The sequence below is a fragment of the Porites lutea genome, chromosome 7 (genome assembly GCF_958299795.1).
Source record: "Porites lutea chromosome 7, jaPorLute2.1, whole genome shotgun sequence".
Lineage (NCBI taxonomy): Eukaryota > Metazoa > Cnidaria > Anthozoa > Scleractinia > Poritidae > Porites > Porites lutea.
The window spans coordinates 23,071,917-23,092,508 of NC_133207.1; the positions used below are offsets into that span (position 1 = coordinate 23,071,917).

General features: G+C 38.0%; 1 protein-coding gene across 6 annotated transcripts in view; it reads right to left on the reverse strand.

The window, feature by feature from the left end:
* Window positions 1-14,375, reverse strand: part of LOC140944048 (uncharacterized) — a 45,042-nt gene extending 30,667 nt beyond the window's left edge. For all 6 annotated transcript variants that reach the window (XM_073393156.1, XM_073393158.1, XM_073393157.1 and 3 more), the window contains exons 1-12: window positions 14,206-14,375; window positions 13,988-14,076; window positions 13,654-13,765; window positions 9,709-9,778; window positions 7,372-7,430; window positions 6,281-6,429; window positions 4,482-4,557; window positions 4,070-4,120; window positions 3,419-3,531; window positions 2,697-2,778; window positions 1,876-1,947; window positions 748-834 (exon numbers count right to left, since the gene is read on the reverse strand). In XM_073393156.1, coding sequence (XP_073249257.1) covers window positions 748-834; window positions 1,876-1,947; window positions 2,697-2,778; window positions 3,419-3,531; window positions 4,070-4,120; window positions 4,482-4,557; window positions 6,281-6,429; window positions 7,372-7,430; window positions 9,709-9,778; window positions 13,654-13,765; window positions 13,988-14,076; window positions 14,206-14,250 — 1,005 coding nt within the window. In that variant the 5' untranslated portion in view covers window positions 14,251-14,375. The remainder of the gene's footprint in view (window positions 1-747; window positions 835-1,875; window positions 1,948-2,696; window positions 2,779-3,418; window positions 3,532-4,069; window positions 4,121-4,481; window positions 4,558-6,280; window positions 6,430-7,371; window positions 7,431-9,708; window positions 9,779-13,653; window positions 13,766-13,987; window positions 14,077-14,205) is intronic.
* Window positions 14,376-20,592: the final 6,217 nt, after the last annotated feature.

Consider the following 20,592-nt stretch of genomic DNA (forward strand, 5'->3'; position numbering starts at 1 on the left):
TGGCCAATAAAACGGACACCTCTGTAAAATGGACACCTAGAGTTAGTCCCTCTCTTTCTTTAATCCTTTTAGTTGACTCTCTACAAGACGGACATCTCTCTAAAGGCCGATTAAGACGGTACGATTTTTGCTTACGACTATCGTGCGGTACTAGCATGCGTCATGACTTCACGACAAATCATGTCGTGTGAATTAGACCAACGACACATTATGGATTTCGTCAGTGAAAATTGTGTGCGTGTGGATGGTCGAAAGTCATGACTTATGTTAGTCGAGCACGATAGTCGTAAGCAAAACTCGCACCGTCTAAAAGAAATGGTGCCCGTCCCAACAGTGTCTGTATTAGACAGAGTTGTACTCTGCAGTAGTCAGTCCCCTTAAATGGAGGGAGAAGTCATAATATACAGCACTGTTCACGTAGGCAAGATTTCTTAAAACTTTTCTCCGAGGCACGGAGAAATTGCTCGTGGAAATGGGAAGCTTCACAAATTTTGCCAGTTTACACACACACTGAGCGAACTCGGATATTAAAATACGACTGCTTTGCTTGCTAGGACACGTTTGTTGTAGAAAAAGCTGGGAAACATCTTGAGTGACCATGTGCCACAGTCAATATGTCGAGCAAGAATGTAGAGTAATGTTGGGCCATATTAGGGACTAATTCATGTAGATCAGTTACAGTAATTACGAAAACCTACAAGCACGTTTTACAACAATAAATCTTCGTTACTGCAATTCACAACTTACCTCTGCCCTCTTTTTATAATAATCAAGATCTCTTAATTTTTCTTTAAATCGCAGGTTATCTGCCTCCAGTTTATCCACTCTGTCTGTCTAAAATTGTAAAAATATTTATCAGCTTAGTTTGTTTTCCTATAAATGTACAGAGATCAGATACCAGGCTTCCTTGTAGGGAGATCAGAGCACCATGACATTCTCTGATTCAAAGGTTCCTTTAAGGTTAGTTAGAGCGATTTTCGTATGACGTTGAAAAAATGGTTTTAGTAAGTGATCGTTATTTGTTTTATCAGCCAATGGATGAAAAGATCAAAACATAGCCTCTCCGTTTTCTCGCTAAAGAAAACCCTAATATGTAGAAGGCATTGTTCGATTAGCCAATCGTGTTGCAGTATGACGTCAAAGCGAAGTATCGGTTGATTTCTGTAGCCACGCGCGTTTGTATCCGATCGATTACCGAAACAAATGGCTCTTTTCCCGTTCGTCTGTTGTTTCTGTTTTGTTTATTTCAAGGTCATACGCCAAATTGCCCTAAAGTACTATATCAGTTCTAAAGTTTTCGAAAAAAGTGCACGCGACAATCACGAAAGCAATTGTGGGTGGCTTTGAGTGCACTGTTTTGCAAAGAAATTTGAAAGAATGACACATACCCTGGGTACCAGAGGCTTTTCTCGCGTACGGCGGGAATTTTCGGTGTTGGCCGAAAGCCGACACATCTTCGGCCGTGGGCGGGTCACTATAAAGACTTGACAGAAACCGGAAACCGCGCTAGAAAAATCTCTGGCACCCAGGGTAAATGACACACGGACATATCTTCATATGTTTGCGAGTGCAAAGGAGAGCAACAAAAGTAGGTTCGACAGCTACAGTTCAGCTACAGTTGTTAAACAGTGTATTGATCATATCCCGTATTACCTTTCGGGATTTTCCGTGCACATTTTCTCGAAAATAGACCTTTGTCACGCGGCGGCCATTTTGTCCCAAGATATTAAAAAAGCTTTGTTTTTGCACCGCTAGCCTCGCAGTAAGAACGAGGCTAGCCGTGCAAAAACAAAGCTTTTTTAATCTCCTGGGACAAAATGGCCGCCGCATGACAAAGGTCTATAGCTGTATCTGCACTGGGGGCAAGCCTCATACCTTTGACTTCAGTGCGTCAATCTCATCTCTGTAGGCTTTCACCCAACGTGCATCCTGAGACAGAGTTCTGTTCTACAGACAAGAAAGAAGAGAAAGACAGCAAGGCAAAATGAATTTACGCCTTGAAAAGTGTGCAACCATAAATAGACAAGCTTCAGTAGAACTCTTCTTGTTGTAACGGTAAGTAGACGCTGTAATTAAAAACTTTTCTTTTCAACAGTACTACAGTACATCGTACGATTTCATTACAATTCCTTTGAAGAAAATAATATAAAACTGTATATTCTTCTAAGCAATTGCATATTATGTTTCTGTACATGCAGTTGTATGCTATGTTGTCCATGGTTAAGAGAAGGGTAGCGTTGGCTATATGATCCGTAAATAATGCAAGTTTTTCTGTTTGGCATTACAGTACTTCGCCATGTGAACTGCTCTTTTGTGCTCTAAGAAAGGCTGGAACCAGCTACAACCCACCACAACATTAACTCAATAAAAACAAATGGCACGAATGATGGCCAACTAAGGAACGTCAGCCAAATCAAATGGATACAATTTCAGTTACAGCTAAAACGTGAGCCATGTAAAACACAGCTTTTAAGTTTCAAAACCTTATAAAGTCAAACAACCTACTTAACATAAACAGCAACAGTGACATGACATGACAATTGAGAAGTGAGGAAGTAGTGCTGGTAAAGAGAAAGGGGCAAGGAATAAGGGTGTGAGGTACAACACACAGAACAAGATCTTCATCCTTTTCATTGGTAGATTGCAGACGATCAAGAAGACAGATAACAATCTGAATTCTTCTCTATTTTACTAACTTCTTGTCTAAGGCTCTCCAGACTCTTTTTACTGGCCACCAGCTCATCTCTTAATTCTGCAAGCACAACATTCTTTTCCTCTCTGGAATAAAATAAAAGTAAAAAGAGAATTAAATGTCACCTTGTGTAAAAGACATGTTTATGAGCTCAAGTGCAAAAATTGCCAAACTTTATGACCAAATAACTGACTGACTGATTCTCTAACCAACTGATATGGAATGAGGCTGTGGCAGGTACAAAACAGAGGTCATAGGTCAAAAGTGCAAGTCACTGCTGTATTGATAAATAACTGAGATAAGCAGTTTCCCCTTAAGCTAAAATTCTACTTTGGATTGTGATTAGGGCTAGGAGACACTTAAAGTGTTGTTTATTTACCATAGCACAGTGACCTGTAGTTTGTCATGCACTTGTGACCTGTGACCTGCATTTGTTCACACCATACTAGATAGCTGTTGAGCTGGCATGAAAACCTGAAATACTGGATAGGGCTTCTGTTTACACAAAAGAACAATCATCTCAGCACGATTTCTGTAACAGTGCAAAGCTGCGCTGTGCGCATCATCTCTTAAGTGGAGAGTCACATAACAGATATGTGTTCATGATATACAGCATAGCTTTTTGTGTCGGCACGAAAGTGTATACGGTAAATATATAGTGTGAAAATTTGGCCTCAAAGATCATCTTTCTGATCAAGCAAGTTATACAGTTATTTTAAAACATACATTTCTTCCGTTAGTAGCCTGATCTTCTCCTTGTTTGCATGGGCCACTGGTGTCTCCTTGTTATGGCTAACAGCAGGGCTTGCTGGAGGCGAAAATGGCCGCCGATTCTTACTCTTAGAGGGAAATGACAAAACAGGAATATTTATTGTGTTGAAATGGATGAGGAGATAATTAATCGATATTTTATAAGTATGCACATTAATACTTTAGTGTAAAGTGTACAATGAACTAAGGTATGCTTGATGATCAACCACTTCGTTAATGAAAGAAAGACATTTATCCCAGAATATTGACTTAAAATTTACATTGTAGTGCTGGATTTTGTTTTTAAGCTAAAACAAAATACAGTTTAAGCACCCTCCCTCCAATAAGTAACTCTCCTTCCATGTGAAATTTTGAACAAGTGCCCAGCGAGGTACTTATTCAAGGAAACACAGCATTGATTGGCTGTCAATAACTGTGGTGTACGAAAGACACATTAATTGTATCTATAGATGAAATTGAAAAAAAGGCACTTTGATTTTCTCACGATATAAAACTCCACGTGGCAAATAGACCTGTACTCTCACACACCATTATCACTGTATCAAAACATTAGATAGCAAGTGAAATCAATATACAAAAAACAATTGAGTAAAATTAAATACTCACCTCCTTATCATTCAGTAAAGAATCCCTTTCATAGGAAAGGTGAGATATCATCTACAGTAAAAGAACATTGAATATTGAAATTTGTTCATATCAACTAGAAGAGGCGGCTGAATAAAATAACAGTTTAAGGCAATTCAATCTTATGAGATAAATTTTGGAGCAGATGAGTAAATGCTTAAGCTCAGACCCATGGATGCATGCATCCATCAGGAAACCAAGATGCAAGCATGCATGCATGTACAGCTGTATGCATGATCTTAGCATAATAAAAATGTTGCACTCTGTAAAAAAAATTGTCACATTAAACCCCTACCTCCCCTCCCCTCCTGGCCAAGGTTGCCATTGTGGAGAGATTTGACTGTATCCTCTTATTTTGTTTTTATCACAAACCTCCACTGTATAGGATACTTACCCCAATGCAGTTGTCTCTGTCTTCAACGAGCTGTGTCAGGTGATAAAACATGTTTTCTGTATATAGCACCAGTTGACTGGAAAGAAGAAAATACATGTAGATTAAATTAACGTAGCTAGAATAAAGATCCCATCTGTAATAAAATTTGGACCTAGGTGCAAGAAAAGTGGTATTTGTAAAAGTTCCCTTTATAATCAAACTGGTAAATTATATACACCAACAACAAATTATGACCAATAAGAGGTAAAAGGTGACCTGCAGAAACCAACCCCTGCCATTTTGATTTAATGTGATGTTCATGGCTTTCACGTCACTGTCAAACTGAATTTTATGTCTAGTAGTAATTTGGCTAGAAAAGTATTAGCTAAACAGCACTGGCCATTGAAAAATAAGTCCATTGCCACTGAGTGATGGGACTCTTACGGATGGGACTTTTATTACGCTTGGGTCCAAATTTTATTACAGATGGGACCTTTACTACACTTGGGTCCAGTCATTACTCTTATGCCTTCTACAAACTCCCAGATTCCTACATATACCACTAATGACAAGGCTAGTCGCACTTAAATCAACACATTTTGACTCCACTACACAACAGCAACAAACAAAATATAAAGGTAAATAAGTTTATTTTGGGACGGCTTGGTGAGGCCTAACCCTGCAAACTACTCCCCAGGCTACCTCATTCATGATCAGAAATAACATAATTTAAGGTGACTGAACACAGTTTTGGCAGTTTGTGAGTATATGTCATTTGCCAAATCATGGCAAGAGAAGGGTTGCAGCTCACAAGCTGAAACTTGGCAAGTGAAAAATGTACTGATGAAAGATTTTGATTGACAGGTAAAAGTTGACATTTTCGTAGTTTCCATGGCAACATAAACGATTGAATACAACCTTAAAATTTCACTTTTGCTCAGTTTACAAAAAACTCACTTATTAGATTTTCCTATAAACTTACATATAGCTAACAATAATTAATCATTACCATTTGAAACTTACTTGACTAAATTTTAACAGAGGGGTTTTTAGATAATCAATAATATAATTGTACTGTAATTATTAAATGTGTCACAAAAATCGTCTGTTCAACTTCCATTTTAAAGTTCCCATTATCTAAAATACAGAAAAAGTAAAAATTCCTCCAAATATCACAAAATTTTAATGAGTAGATTTTGAGAAATCGTCTTCTGTTTACCATTACTTTTTCGCCGCCATGTTTGTTTGTCTAAGTTAAAACAATCGCCGTCACACGAATTACCGCTGACTGCCCGCAAAACTGTGTTCAGCCACCTTAAGCAAGTTGCCAAAAAGGTTTTCACCAGCTCTGGCGAAGACATTTAGTATAGAAAATTCCAAAACTCAGGGCAAAAATTAGGAAAACGAAACAAATATTTTTCATCCAAATCACTCAAACTTTATAAGCGTTGTCACAATGTAAAAGTAACAAGTTATGTAGCCGACAAGTTACAAATTCTCAAGAGAGAGTTGTAAATTACTCCCTGCATATAGGGACGATCAGGGACTACACCTACCGGCAATTTACAACTTGTAACTTTCCGGTTACCAAGAAACCTGTCACTCTTTACAGTGCTGATGAAGTCCCACTGATTTGGACAAATTAATATTATTTGTTTCGTTTTCTTAATTTTTGCTCAGAGTTTTGGAATTTTCTACTAAAATATATAAGCAAAATTATATTGACTATCAGAAAATAGGGATATTTAAACCAAACCGACCAATCTAAGATTTCAGGAAACCCAAACTTGGCCCAATCAGCAACTGGTAATTTTACTTACTCAGTAGTACATTCAGCTAGGTCTTGTGGGCGAAATGCAACAACATTGTCAGGATTGTCGGTAATCTGCTGAATGTACTCTACCAACGATTTTTGGACATCTACATTCATTTGTGTGATTCTCTCAATGAAGTGTTCCTTCTTATCACACTAAAAAAGTAAAGTTTTGTCAACCACAACCCAAAGTGTAAGCTTTATAATATCTATCATTAATGATCAAAATAACTGACACAACAGTATTTATTCAAATAAGCACCACCGTGCTTATTGACATGTACATGTAAGTGGCACTTATTTGAGGGTGCTGCTAAATTGAGGGCAGTGTTTTATTGAAATTTGGAGGCGACAAAGAATTGTTTTAACTATAGTTATTTATAGTATAATTTATTTATATTTAACTAACAGGATTAAAGTCCTTTGATTTTGATTTCATTGGGTTTGAAGCACTTATTCAGAGACTGAATGATGGTGCTTACATCTATATTTCAAGTAAACACGGTATGTTTACACATGGATTGTGGTACCTTTAGTTACTAGCCTCACAAATTCAGGAAGAAAAAACTATTTTATAAAACTGAGGGTTATGGAAAAGTGGCATACCAGGAAAATTTAAAGGGTTGCATGGAAAAAGGCAACAAAAGAGCAACAAACAGGGAAAAAAGCTCCCTAGATTGCATACCATGACAAAACTTACAAACTTGACACTGAACAAACTAACTGCCATAATGAAACCTCCAGGCCAAAATAGGGTCACAACAATGAGAGAGATACCAACTGACTCTAGCCAGCTTGAAAGGTGGGTGGGTGGACAGGAGGTGGTACAGGCAATGGCAAACAGCAACAAGAAAACTGGTACATGACAACCATGTGACTAGACCCCCAGCACACTAGCTCCCAGACTACCAGATGAGTGAGAAAAACGTTTTCCGGTTCTTTTGTTCCTCAGCAAGTGAAAAACAACACTCAAAGCAAAGTGAAAGGAAAATGTCACAGTTTCCCAGAAGTGACTGATTTAATGGAAGTGTGAGGGAGCAGTTCCTGGATTGCTGTTGTGGTATTAATAAAGTAGCAAATTCATGATTTTAGACCAACCTGCACGGCACATCCAAGCATTAACAGTAGTATTTTGTCAAGCTCTTCTGCAGCTGCATCTGTAACATTTAAATGGGTCAATTTAAAAATACTACACTTGAGCATATTACCATATACAAACTGGGCACCCAGTTAATAATACACGCACTGAGAACAAGTCTTCCTTGGTCTGACACATTTCTGTAAAGCAAAATTCTAATGAAGATGGATAGGGTCCCATGGCTGTTCAGTTAAAACATATTTCACAATGATTATTACAGTTACGATAAAATTAACAGTAATTTTATCATATTAATACACCCTTAGTGATGGCAAATACTCTTCTTCTGCTGGAGATCCCTATTGTGTAGTTTTAACTGCCAAGAGACCAATACCAGAGTCTTATTTATACACTTGCAAAATCACACAGGAGTGTGAATAAAATCAGTTGTCTCTGAGTTGATTTACAACAAAAAGCCTTAGACATGTCTCCTTGACATCAATAAATTGCTTTGAATTGGAGTCACTGACTGTGGTAAAAGAAATGCACATTTCTGCAGGGCTAGAAGAAATCTTGTACTTTAGCTTGTCCCTTAGACAAGCAGCTAAAGCAGCTCTTGTCTCAGTTTAGTGTAGAGATATTTGGCTGATTTAACAACAGAAGCGGAATGTCATTTCTTTATTTCTTTATTTACCAGCTTTTCTGGACAAAGGCCTGCCCAGAGGGAATGTGCACGAAACAGGACTCAGGTCCCATGCGTGGTGCCATCCCTACCCAATCCCACAACCAATAAAGGTTTGCACACCACTGGGGTCTACGACCCCTCCTCTTTTCAAATAGTGACGCAGGTTCTTTTACATCCCACAAGAACAAATCAATGAAAGTGCTGTGAGACACAACCTATGGTTTTTCGTCCTTATCCAAGAAGATTAGAAATTCTAACCATTTGAAGATGTCATTACAAAGGCAGCACTTTCTTCTCAGTTTAAATATTTAAAGACCCTTTGGGCCAAATATTTAAACAAGGTCTAACTTAAGCCACGGTTTAACTAATTTTTGAACCTCCAGATCTCTTCTTTGGTGGGTTGTTTTGAGAAAATAAATGCTTTTCTAGTCTTCTCTACATGCTTTTATAAAACTGTTCACAATAAATGATGTTTAGTATCAGATAAAATCTTTGGGCAAATTGAAAATGGCTTAGAATGCCGTTTTTTTCATAAACACTGGCTAAACTTCATACAATTAGATATCTGGCCCTTAGTGTTGCTCCGGCTGGGGTTTGAACCCACGGCATCCCGCTCGGTAGACAGGCGCTCTCCCAATTGAGCTAACCAGGTGGCGGTTGATGACAGGAAAGCGCACAGAAAGGATCGATTCTTTGATTTATACACCATTGTCAACTGACGTTCTTGTTCTGTTGCTAAATCAGCCTAATAACTAACCTGGACCTGGGCCTTGCTTATCAGGTCAGTGCAATGTGCATGAAACAGAAGACCTACTTGTCCTGGGCCCAGATATTTTCGAAAGGTGGATAACACTCCCATCCACGGGACAAAAATCTAATAATTCTCTTATCCGGTGGATAGTGATTTATCCAGTGGAAAGTGCTATCAAACATTTATACAAGCACAGCCTAGACTAACAGATTTTCTAGGCCTGTACTGTGCAAAAACGTTAGGTGTCACATAGGAAGATTTAGGGGTTTAATGGCCAAGTAGACTGCACCCTTTTTTATGTGAAATTCTGTATTATTTTAAAAGAATTCTCAGTTAAATATTAAGAAGTATCTTTTTTATAGCTGGTAAGTGTCCCAGCTGGGCCCGTTTCTGAATTTTCTGAATGCAGACCTCTGTCAATAGACATCAGATGTGGGGTCCATCATTTCTTAGTTGTTGTTCTTGCCCTGGGCCCGGTTGTTCGAAGGCCGATTAGCGCTTAACCCAGGGTTAAATTTAACCCAGGTTTCTCTTTCTTGTGTTCAAAAGCATTTTCTCAGATAATGTTCTCTGTTACATTTAGAGCTTTCAATCATCAACTTGCAGACAAAAACAATTAAAACTGAAATGCTTTCTAAGCTTTCAAATCTGAATTCAAATCTCACACTAACCCGGGGTTATCTTAACCCAGCTTTGAACAACTCAGTCCTGGTTGTTCAGACAATGAATAGCACTATCCACTGGACAAATGACTTTCCAGTGGATGACGATTATGAAAACCTATTACACTATCTGCTGGATAGAAATTGATCCGATGGATATTGCTTTCCAGCTTTTGAATAACTGGGGCTAGGGGGCAACATGGCTACCCACAAGAGAACTAATACATTATTTAAAAAAAAACTGTTTTTTTTTACTTACCACTTTCAGGTTCCCTGGCTATAGTTACAACATCAGGACTTCTTAATATTACAAGCTGTTGTAGCTTCTCCTGGAAATAAAACAGATACCAAAATTTAATTACTTGAGAGAGTTATCGACCTTGAATAAGCACTGCCCCTACAGGTAAATACATGTAAGCTCTGTACACGAGACAAAAATTTAAAGGAGCTGTGTCATGAAATTCAGCCAAATTAGGTATTACAAAATGCCCGTTAAATCTAAGAGAAACATAAAAATAACCGCTTAAAACATTAAAGGAAGGTTAAAATAACACAACAGATACAACAGATGCCACGGACGGGAAAACTGAAGCAGATTGAAACGGATTGAAATTAGGGTTTTTGAAAACTGTTCAGCCTAACGGTTTTTCAAAGTTCATCTCTGCTGTTTGCAACTTCAAAAATAATGCTCAGGAGACATATTTGTTTGTCTCGAATCTCTGACTTTGTCATTTACATGTAATTTCTTTGCTTACTTTAAGTTCCATAGCGATTGAGGGCGAGTAATTGGCAAAATTAAATAAAACGAACTGGACTGCCGTGACATAGCCCCTTTCATTAAGCAATGCCCCTGGATAAATGCAGTACCGTCACATTTGATTGTCGTTGTATAATTTTAACATTTCTAGGTGATGATTGACACAATAAAATGAAAGAGAATGAATGTTTTTATCTTTTTTGAACAAAATTAAGGGAAAAAGGAATACAGAACACTATAATATTTACATATGAAAAAATTAATTTCATTTAAGCACCATCCTCAAAAAAATGGCAGCACAGAGAGCATGAGGCTGGAAATTTAACAAGTCAACAGCAGATTTCAGGAATTTATGACATTCAATGACATTTGATCACATAAATTCACCATTAAAACTCATGTTGACTGAAAATACCTAACCCCTGTTCCTGGCCCTTCCCATTGGGAAATTTTCACAAAATTTTGGCCTTTTTGCAAAACTCCAAACTGAAAACATGGATTTCAGGAGCTCTATTTAGTTATAATGAGGTATGTGTACTCGTGGATCAGTTTGGCCTCTTTTTACAAGACAATGAATAAAATAGCAATTTTTCTTCATACATTTATCATGACAATATCTCAGATCTTTGTCAGACTAAAATGATAGTTAAATGCATTTTAAATAATTTTGTATTGCTTTGATGTACCCGCATCTTCCATTGTTTATATTGTTTGGATAATCGTAGGACATATGACTTGTAATTGGGCACAAAATATTACTTATAATACCAATATCATTACCATTTGATTTTAAACATCCAAATTGACCGCAACAAGATGACTCAAAACAGGAAAGATATTCAAGTCATTCAAAAAGGATTTTCTTTAATGCAACTCATTAAAAACACAGCTGGAATTAATGCATATGTTGCAACAGGAATCAGAAGTCTTGTATTACTCAAGAGTATGAATTACTTAGTGAACAATACGAGCAAATAATTTATTAAATTTGTGCACTGTTTTGATGTTGAGTTCAATTAAAAGGAATGCTAAACACCTTGAATGATATATCTACAGTGTAGCTGGCTTTACCTTAAAAAGGCCAGGATTACATTGATTATTCCACTTCATGCACACATAAAATAGATATGGAAAACTAAAACTCCGTTCCCACAGAGACTATATTTATAGCAAATAAATGACAAGTGCAACAAGCAATTAAGTATATTACCATAAGAATAGAAAGAATGGTTGTTTTTGTTTCAAACAATAAATCTGTTTTCATGGCTAATGAACTGTATCAATTCATTTTGTGAACATACTTCTTATCAATGAGAATAAAAGATGGAGATGGAGCAACTTTTTATGTCATATGTGAAATCTGTTCTCAGGGGAAATCAGTATTTGATTCAGAATTTTCTCTGACTCCTTAAGGCATAGAAGTGAATATTTAAATTAATTTTTCAACAAAGTAACCTTGTTTCATGCAGTTGAGATACATATTCATTTAGCAGCACATAGGCAAATTCAATATTTTTACATATTCTGCTTTCAGATTTTATTTTTCAACAGTATAGAGTACAGAGAACATACAGCTGTACATGCACAATAGCCAGCTGACACTGCCTATTAATACTGCAGGTTTAATTGCGTGAAAGCATGAAAAAAATTCAACAGTTCTTTTGCAGATTTACTCGGCCTCTCTAGCCTTACTTTAAGTGTTCTGAGCTATAAATGCTGCAGAAGGTGAATAAAGGTTTATCAGGCCCCAGTTGTTCAAAAGCTGGATAGCGCTATCTACCGGATAAATCACTATCCAACGGATAAGTTTTAGGGAAACTAATTGAGCTATCCAGTGGATAGCTTTATCCACCTTTTGAACAACTGGGACCAGGACCACATCTAAAACCTACAGTAGAATCAAAAGGGCATAAAATTGGCATTGACATTGAGGACTTTTAGTGGTGCAAAAATTACATGTAGTTCATACCACCGTAGTTACAAATCCTGCTACCTGGTATTATCTGATTTGGGGAGATACATTGTATTTTGCATATTTCTATATATGCAAATTCATTTTTTTTACATATAAAAATTACTGCTTGTCTGCCTTAATTTTGCAAAACTTGCATCACAAAACTAATAACAATATTAATAAGAATATTATCGTTATAAATAATAATTGAAATTTGTCATTAACATGCTTTTTGAAATTAAATAAAACATTTCTCTTGTTGGCCAGAGGCCATTAATTTACTATAACCTGAGCTCATTAAAATTTCAGCAGTTGTCAATTGTTTTTCAAAAACGTAGCAAAGACAAAGAATAAATAAAGTCACTCTAAAATCCACTTTAAATTTTAAGTCAATATTTGTTGACATCTGCCATTTTATGACAGAAATTTGCATATTGGACTCTTCTAAATGATTTTATCAAAGCGAGCACCAAATAATTTTTAATATAATAAAGCTACTTAAGATTTGGTGTCACATATAAGAATCCATAAACAAGCTAATATAATATTATACGAAAATTACACTGTGCAAGAAACATTTTTGCTAGTTTTCTTTAGTTCATAATAGGTACCTTTTATAATTTACACATGTAAAGTGTTTTCCACGTTCTTGTAAAATACGTGACTAGTGCTTTATCAGATTTTCAATTTTTTATGACAAGATGTTGAATTACAAAAAGAGCATTTCAGCATGATATGTCTCCGACTGTCGTTTTAAAAGTAATGAAATTGACACGGTCGAGCACCGACGACAACTCGGCACGTGAATAATGCGTCCCATTTTCATTTAATCTTTACTCGTCTGTCAATGCATCACGAATATGAAAATATAAACTGTTTCCATTGCTGTTTTCTTTAAGGAATAAAAGATTCAATAAGCACATGAGCAACTAAAGCGGGGTAATTTTCAACAACAGTACAGTTAACGTTTTCGAGAAGTTTCGCAAGATTGAAGCGAACAAAAAATTTCGCATCGTGACAAACGAAGAAAAAGCCAAGACAATCTGACCTCATCTTGCCCTCGCAACGAAGATAGAATGTAAAGAGTCTTTTTGTTTTTGTCTAAGAAAGACTCTATCGATCCCGATCATGTGTATGACAGTACATATATAACTGGTGCTCTTTATCTTCAACTTGAAACCCGTCCGGCATTAATACACACATAAGTTTATAACTTAATTTTTTACTTCGACGCGAACTTTGTAAGAAAAGGTTGAAACTGCAGAAATTTAAACCTTCCCTGAGAACCTCAGCCCTTGACCTCTGAAACACGCCGAAAAGAGAGAAAACGCTCCGATATTTGCAAAAGTTGCTGTGTCAACAAATCTGTAACTAACTTTCGCCTTTTGCGGAGCTTCCAAAATACAAAAATAGCTGTTGCTTCGTTCCTGTATTTCTAATCCGTTGGTGTATAACAAAAGACTTCATTCCTAGGTTTTCATCTTAATGCTTACTTGGTAATATCCTTTTAAGTGTTTGACCAGCGTGTCCAAATTCTGCATCCGCAAATTTACGTCGCCATAAACATTTTGATGGATACGAGTCAACGTGAAGTAAGTGGGATCGCTGCGAGCATGAATTAAAATAAAGAAAAAGAAAATAAACAACCATTAACAAACACAAAAATACCCGAGATTCAGGCAAGGAGTATTTTTAAAACAATCTCACGTGGGAAAAAAAACTCTGATATTTACCTCCTATGGCGGGCAAGAATTAAGTTCTTATGTCTGAATGGCTAAAGAGACAGAAGCAAAACGCAAAAGTTCAAACTGCTGTTGTAATACTTACATATCCATCATGATTTCGTTTAAAAAGATCCCATCCGCTAGATCTGTCACGGACTCGATCAAGGCACTCGCTTTGAAGGTGTTATTTGCCTGTAGGGATGAAAAAATGATAAGTGAAATTCAACCGCGCGATCGCGCGTTCAACCAGTTCATCAACAGTGTTTGCAAACAGTGGTCAACCGTATTGCGAACACAGTGCGATCAAAGCGAGAATCTTACCCAAACAACGAGTGGACTTTGTAGAAATCCTTCTGCAGAGGCCATACTTTTAACTGACGTTAAAACGGCAAGTGATTAACTGAAAAAATAACGGTGACAAAGTCATCCACCGGTTTTTGTGCTTCGTCGTTGCATTGGATGTTCACACAAGCTGGGAGATCAAAATATCGCTTTGTTCTTCAGGAAAGCAAATCCTATCAAAAATCCAAGAGAAACCCTTCAGATCTCCTTAAAAAATATTTGAGCCTACGAAGCAAGAGTAAATCGTCCGTTTCTTTCGCAAAACATCCAATTCATGTTGACGCGCCAGCATGAATGACTGAATAACTAAATGACACCAAACTCCCTTTTGGGGTAGCGTCAAGGTAACATTTCTTAACTCCCGACTTTTATGGTGACCGGAAATTAGTTCCTTCCTCGTTTATCTATTACATGAAAAATATCGGTGGCCGTTTCATTTCCTTTTTTGAGATAACTACTAAATTCGTAAAGTAATGTGATTTGCGTTTCCTAGAACTATGTTTTTTATCCCCTGTCCACCCCCGTGTGGTATGATTTCGTGTTGATTATGCGCATCTGCTCTTGCGTTACAGTTTGCTTTTGATTGACAGGTGAAACCAATGTGCATTCAAATATTGTTTTCATGTACGTACAATTTTTCGCTGCAAACAAAAGCAATATTGGGGTCTTGTTTGCTTCAATAGCCACGGTTACCAATTGTTTGGTTTATTCAGGAAATGGATGAGAGGTCATCGCATTCCCAAGCGGTGAAGTAATTAGACCCCCCTCCTACTAAAACAAATTTCCGATCTTTCACTTCTATTTTCAGTTTTCGCCAGCACGTCTGGAATGGAACTGGACTAGAGGACCAGGAGCAGCGTAAAACGTTGCCAGATATCTAAGTCATTTTTTGACATGATTTGCAATATAACAGATAGTAAATAGATGTCAAAGCCAATATACCCGAGGCTTTTTTTGGTAAGTCACGCTAAATACTCTTATTACTGCAAACAAAGGTTGTGTCCAAATAATAAAATTATCCAAATAAACCTCCATTTTGAGTAATCCTACCTGAATCAAACTGAATAAGGTCATTTCTGCATGCTCGGGATAGCTTTCTCGTGTTGACTAACGATTATTTTTATCAGCTTGTTCGTCTTCAAATATTAACTTATGGAACAGTGATGGAATTGTCTAAAAATTACCATTTTTAAAGCGCCTGATTACTATTTTTATCTTGAGAACTGAGACATAACACGTATTGTTAGAAACGCGACACTTCCTTTACTTCTTGAAATGTAAGTAATAACCCTGAAGCAATATAGCTGAATTTGAAAAATTTCCAATGTTATGCAAGAGAAACAATTTTGAGAAATTTACGTGATCAGATACATTGCCTGAAATTCAGCTAAGAAAATGAATGAACTTTAGCAGAAAGAAGGCTTGATATGCTCTGATGCTTTTATGCAGACAAAAAAATATATAAATGTTTTTGTTGCATTTCTCTTTTGTTCTCAAAAGTTGAAACCGGAAGTGGAGCTACAGTTAATGCTCACTTCCGGTGATCGATCTATTACCAATGTAGCCTGTTCCAAGCGTTCAGATAGTGGAGAGCGGTGCGAAGTAAAGAAAACGATGAAAAGCACCTCTCCTCCTCCCTCGCTTTTATTTTTTTAGCGCTCCTTTTTACTTCGCACCGCTCCCCACTATCTGAACGCCTGGAACAGGCTATTACCGATGTCGAATTTCTTTCAAATTAGAGCAAGATAGTTGAGAGAATATAATACTATTTTTATACCAGAGACTGTTAAAAGGTTAAGGCAGACATTTTCCCAAGCGAAGCTTCTCCGCTCTGAGAAAACCCAGAATAGTAGAACTTACGACTGTCGATAGCATCAAAGTACTCCACACGAAATCTTGTACTCAGTCGTGGCAGGTTAGGTGTTTTCAAGAGCCTCTTGGTGTTTTTTAGTAGCCTCTCCGTCCGTGCAGGGTGAGGGGTTTTAGTTTTTACCAAAGAACAGGGGCACCCAACGTCAATTTTTGGAAAATATCTGTCCGGAAGACGATTTGAGATCTAGAATTTTCGGAACATTTGTTGTAAATTTTCTTGCTTGCCTGCCTCTTTTAGGATATTCGAACATCTAAAAACTGCTCGACGGACTTTGAAGAGAAAATAGAGGGTCTGTGAAAAGGCTATGTTGAAAATAGTATAATTTATATAAAAAAGGGTTGTGTTAGAGGCTGGACCTCGGGGCGGAGTCTTCTTGTATGAGCCTGTTCGTGATTGACAGTCCTGATAGCATGAATACCCTGGTTTTCAGTTTTCAGTTTCAGTTTTCAGTTTTCAGTGTCTAGCCTGTGTACAGACGTCCCCCCCCCCCTCTCCCTCAGGAAAAATCCTGAGGGAGTGGGGACGTCTGTACACAGGCTATCAGTGTCACGCCATTCAAAATACAGAAAAAAGGGTTGTTCTTGTACCTAAGCAAGCCAAACTATGGCTGAGGGATTAGCGTTGCCAAGAGATCGAAAAAGATCATAATTATTTGATTTCTTAGCTCTTGATGTTGTTCAATTTATATATTGATTAAATAGTGGTATCCCGGGAGGGTACTCCCTTATATAAGCTATATAGGTAAGTGCCGCCCAATCGGGTTGGGTTTTTGTGCCGTTTTGGTATGAAAACGGGTATACCCTTTGCCCATTTTGGTCTGAAATCGGGTATGGTTTTCGAGGGAACTACGGGGGTGTATGAACGTATTGATAGCTTCAATTCCAAATGAGTAATAAAGAAAGAGAAATATGCGAATTCGAAATGGCTTTGAAGAATGTTTTGTTTGCGCTCTAATCTAAGTAATGATAACATAATTTCTGCCTAAGGGCCAGGGTTGAAAATGGGTATGGATTTTAAAGGTCTGGTCTGAAAACGGGTGTAGAAAATTACATTTTTTGGCCTGAAATAGGGTCAGGATTTGAAGAACCGGGAGGCACGGCCCTACCAAGAATTCCCAGGAGTACCCCCCCCCCCCCCCCACCCCGCCATGGAGTAGGATCAACATAATTGTGCCCCATCTTCTGCATCTTGACAGATCGGATAAACCGGACGGGCTTGTGAACTCGCTTATGTGCCGAGGGATGGAGATTGAAAAACACCCAAGTCAGAGTTAGAGAGTAATCAACACGTTGGAGGGAAATGGGAAACTGAGATCCTCTCCAATATCTAGCCTCGTTCCCAGAACAAATTTGCCCAATATCGTGGTTAGAAAAGAAAGGCTACAACAGCTGTGGGCTGTGTTTGAAGACAAATTGGTGATACTTTTAAATCTTTAGAGATTTATCCAGTGGATAGCGTCGCACCCTTTATCCACTTTTCGAACTCGGTATTGTCAGCAACCATGGATAATATTATCCATGCAGCAAGTTACGTACAAGCATTTTTATTTTCTGTTACATGCTTTTCCTTGTAAAATGTCTTTAAATGTATCAGCTCATGCACGTATATAGCATCTCCACACTACCTGCCTGCCTCGAACAGCTTTTGCTAAATGCAGGTAGTTTGTATGTTTTATGTATTTCATTGATTGTTGTTGGGTACATTATAGGGTAGAGATGTTAGGTTTAAGGTCTGATCATAGTAGAGGAGACTGGTTAGGAAACTGGCCAGCAAACATCAAAGGAAGCTCCCTGACCGTACACAATTGGATAAATTAATGCAATGTTTCTATTGGTCAATGACTTTAAAATGATAGGATTGCCGTTGAACGTTGTGCACGGTCAGGTCCCAAAAAGCTAACAAAAAACCTATAACAAAGGGTTTCCCGACCATTCTACTTTCATAGCTGTTAACAAAGTTGTTGTTGTCAATTGTTGTTGGGTGCATTATAGGGTAGAGATGTCAGGTTTAAGGTCTGGCCCCAGTTGTTCAAAAGGTGGATAGCGCTATCCGATACAGGATAAATCTCTATCCACTGGATCGTGGAATTAGTTTCCCAAATACTTCTCCGCTGGATAGTGACTTTATCCAGTGGATAGCAGCCTGCGTTGCAGCCGGCCCACGCACTCGTCCAAACCATTTGTCAGGGGCACCCAACGGCAATTTTCGGGAAAATATCTGTTCGGAAGACGATTTGAGAACTAGAATTTTCGGAAAATTTGTTATAAAATTTCTTGCTTGCCTGCCTCTCCTAGGATTTTCGAACATCTAAAAAATGGTATAATTGCCCATTTTTTACGGATTTTTACCCTGAAAAGGTCACCTAGAAATTTCGAGAGCCTTTTTTCTGGCTGAAATTTTCGAAAAGCTAAGTTTTGATCCCTATAATTTTCGGATCACTAGACTTTCAGCTAGCAAATCCGAACAGATGAAAAATTTTTAGGGGATAAAAATATGCCTATATCTACCCTTTAAATACTAAATACGTTTAACAATGCTATGTTTAAGTGGTTTTGAACTATATTTCGTTGGGTGCCCCTGGCTAGTGGATAGCGCTATCCAGCGTTCGAACAACCGCCGCCTGATCGCGTGATGAATGCGGAGTATGGGTCTCATGGCAGCAGCGGGCATTTCTGGGTAAAATTTGCATTTGAAAGGAACGGGGATTTTCGTCGTATCATTTCGGAGAACTGAATGTGACAGACAAACAAACAAAAGGAAGGAAAAGAACCCTTTGATCACAACTTTTTCTTCGTCATCAAGAGCCTGTCGCAATTAAATCATTATACAGAGCATCTCATTTGGCTGTCTGTGTAAGGATAGAGTTTTTCAAATAAAGCTTGAGCAACGCCCAGGTGGGTCTCTCTCAAATTTTCCGACGAGCATCCCCTTTTTATAATTAAATGGGTTTCTCTCCTGGGGTTTCTCTACTCCGGGTCCCATACCTAGGAGTGCCTACCATTTAATTCACACAAACCACCCGGGTGAAAATCTCGTGCATTTTTTAAATAAAAACTTGGGGTAAAATTTGACATTGGGAGAAAGACCTGCTCATTGACAGTGGGAGAAAGACCCGCTACAAAGTATATCCAAATCAGCTAAACAGACCAAAAGGAGTAGAAAAATGGCGTCGCCTCAAATCACAGCCCATACGGAATGGTGCGGCGAACCATTTATCCCAGTGGAATTTTTCTATTTTGCCCATGTATATGGTAACTGACCCGAGTTAGTACTTGTGCCACCTCCCCCGTCCTCAGGCCAGCGGGCCCTATTGAATACACCCAAGACGGGAAAAAATGTCACATTATCTGGGATAGGCCTCTCGTGATCAATCGCCGGGGAAATGAGTTTAATTTCATCTCTTCCAGGTCTTTAGGCTATCCAACAGGATTCTATTTCCCCTCGGAAGAGAACATTTCATCAGGATCTCTTTGATTTATGTTTTCAATTCTCCCTCGACCCCCGGCCACCCGGCAAGTGCCCACCGCCAGAGACAAGGGAGAAAGCATCGGCTTGTACATTAGTCCTTGAACAGAATTTTTTAGAATCAAATCAGATAAACATGGTTGAACTACAAAAAAAATAAAACCTTATTCAGATTGTGATATCCAAGGCCACGCTTACTGTCTCTTTTTAAAAATCTGAGTGTCTGGAGCGGAACTATAACGTTTAGACATGCCACGTATACAATAACAGCTTTCTTTTAAGCCGGCGCCAAAATAATCATAAAGCTGTTTCCTTTTCCGTTATTGTTTGTTCACGAAATTCAGAAAGCGGAAGCAATCAGACAGTTCAAGTAGTGAAAGATATTGCCAGTTTTACGACTTTGTGACGCTACAAAGTTTTTATCATTGGACAGCGTTATTAAAGTATTTTTTTTTTCTAAAGAAAAATAGAAAGATCATTGATAAGTTCGTTGGACCCTTCTGTGGGTTAATGTCATTATGCCGTAGAATAAGCTATTTATCCATTTCACCCTTTCTGGGATTATCAGTTGCATAATAGCGAGCTCCACACGCGCGCTTCGCTTCGCCCCAAACCTAAGAAAATGTGGTAATCTATCCATCCGAGAAATTTCAGTAATCAAGTGACCGTATGTCCGCCCGATAGCCCGACCGCGCGCCCATCCGTCGGCCCCACAGGGAACGTTAAATGTCAAACTTTCCAGCTACTAGAAAGCAAGCCTTTTTGGGGCCATTTTTGCTTCTTTCTGGAAACAATTTCCTGTTTCAAGAATTTTTTAACTGTTGCTGTTAAAATGCCTAAAATTTAACTGTTACAGGTTACAGAGCCAAAAAGTTAACTGTTAGTGTTATCGAGATACCCTCATTCAGACTCTCCTTTTCGGCTAAAACATGAAAACGATGTTCACTGTCATCATTGATTGTTCAGTGAACAGTCCATGCCTACAGATGGTTATATCGCCTTTTGATTTATTTACATATTAAACAGTC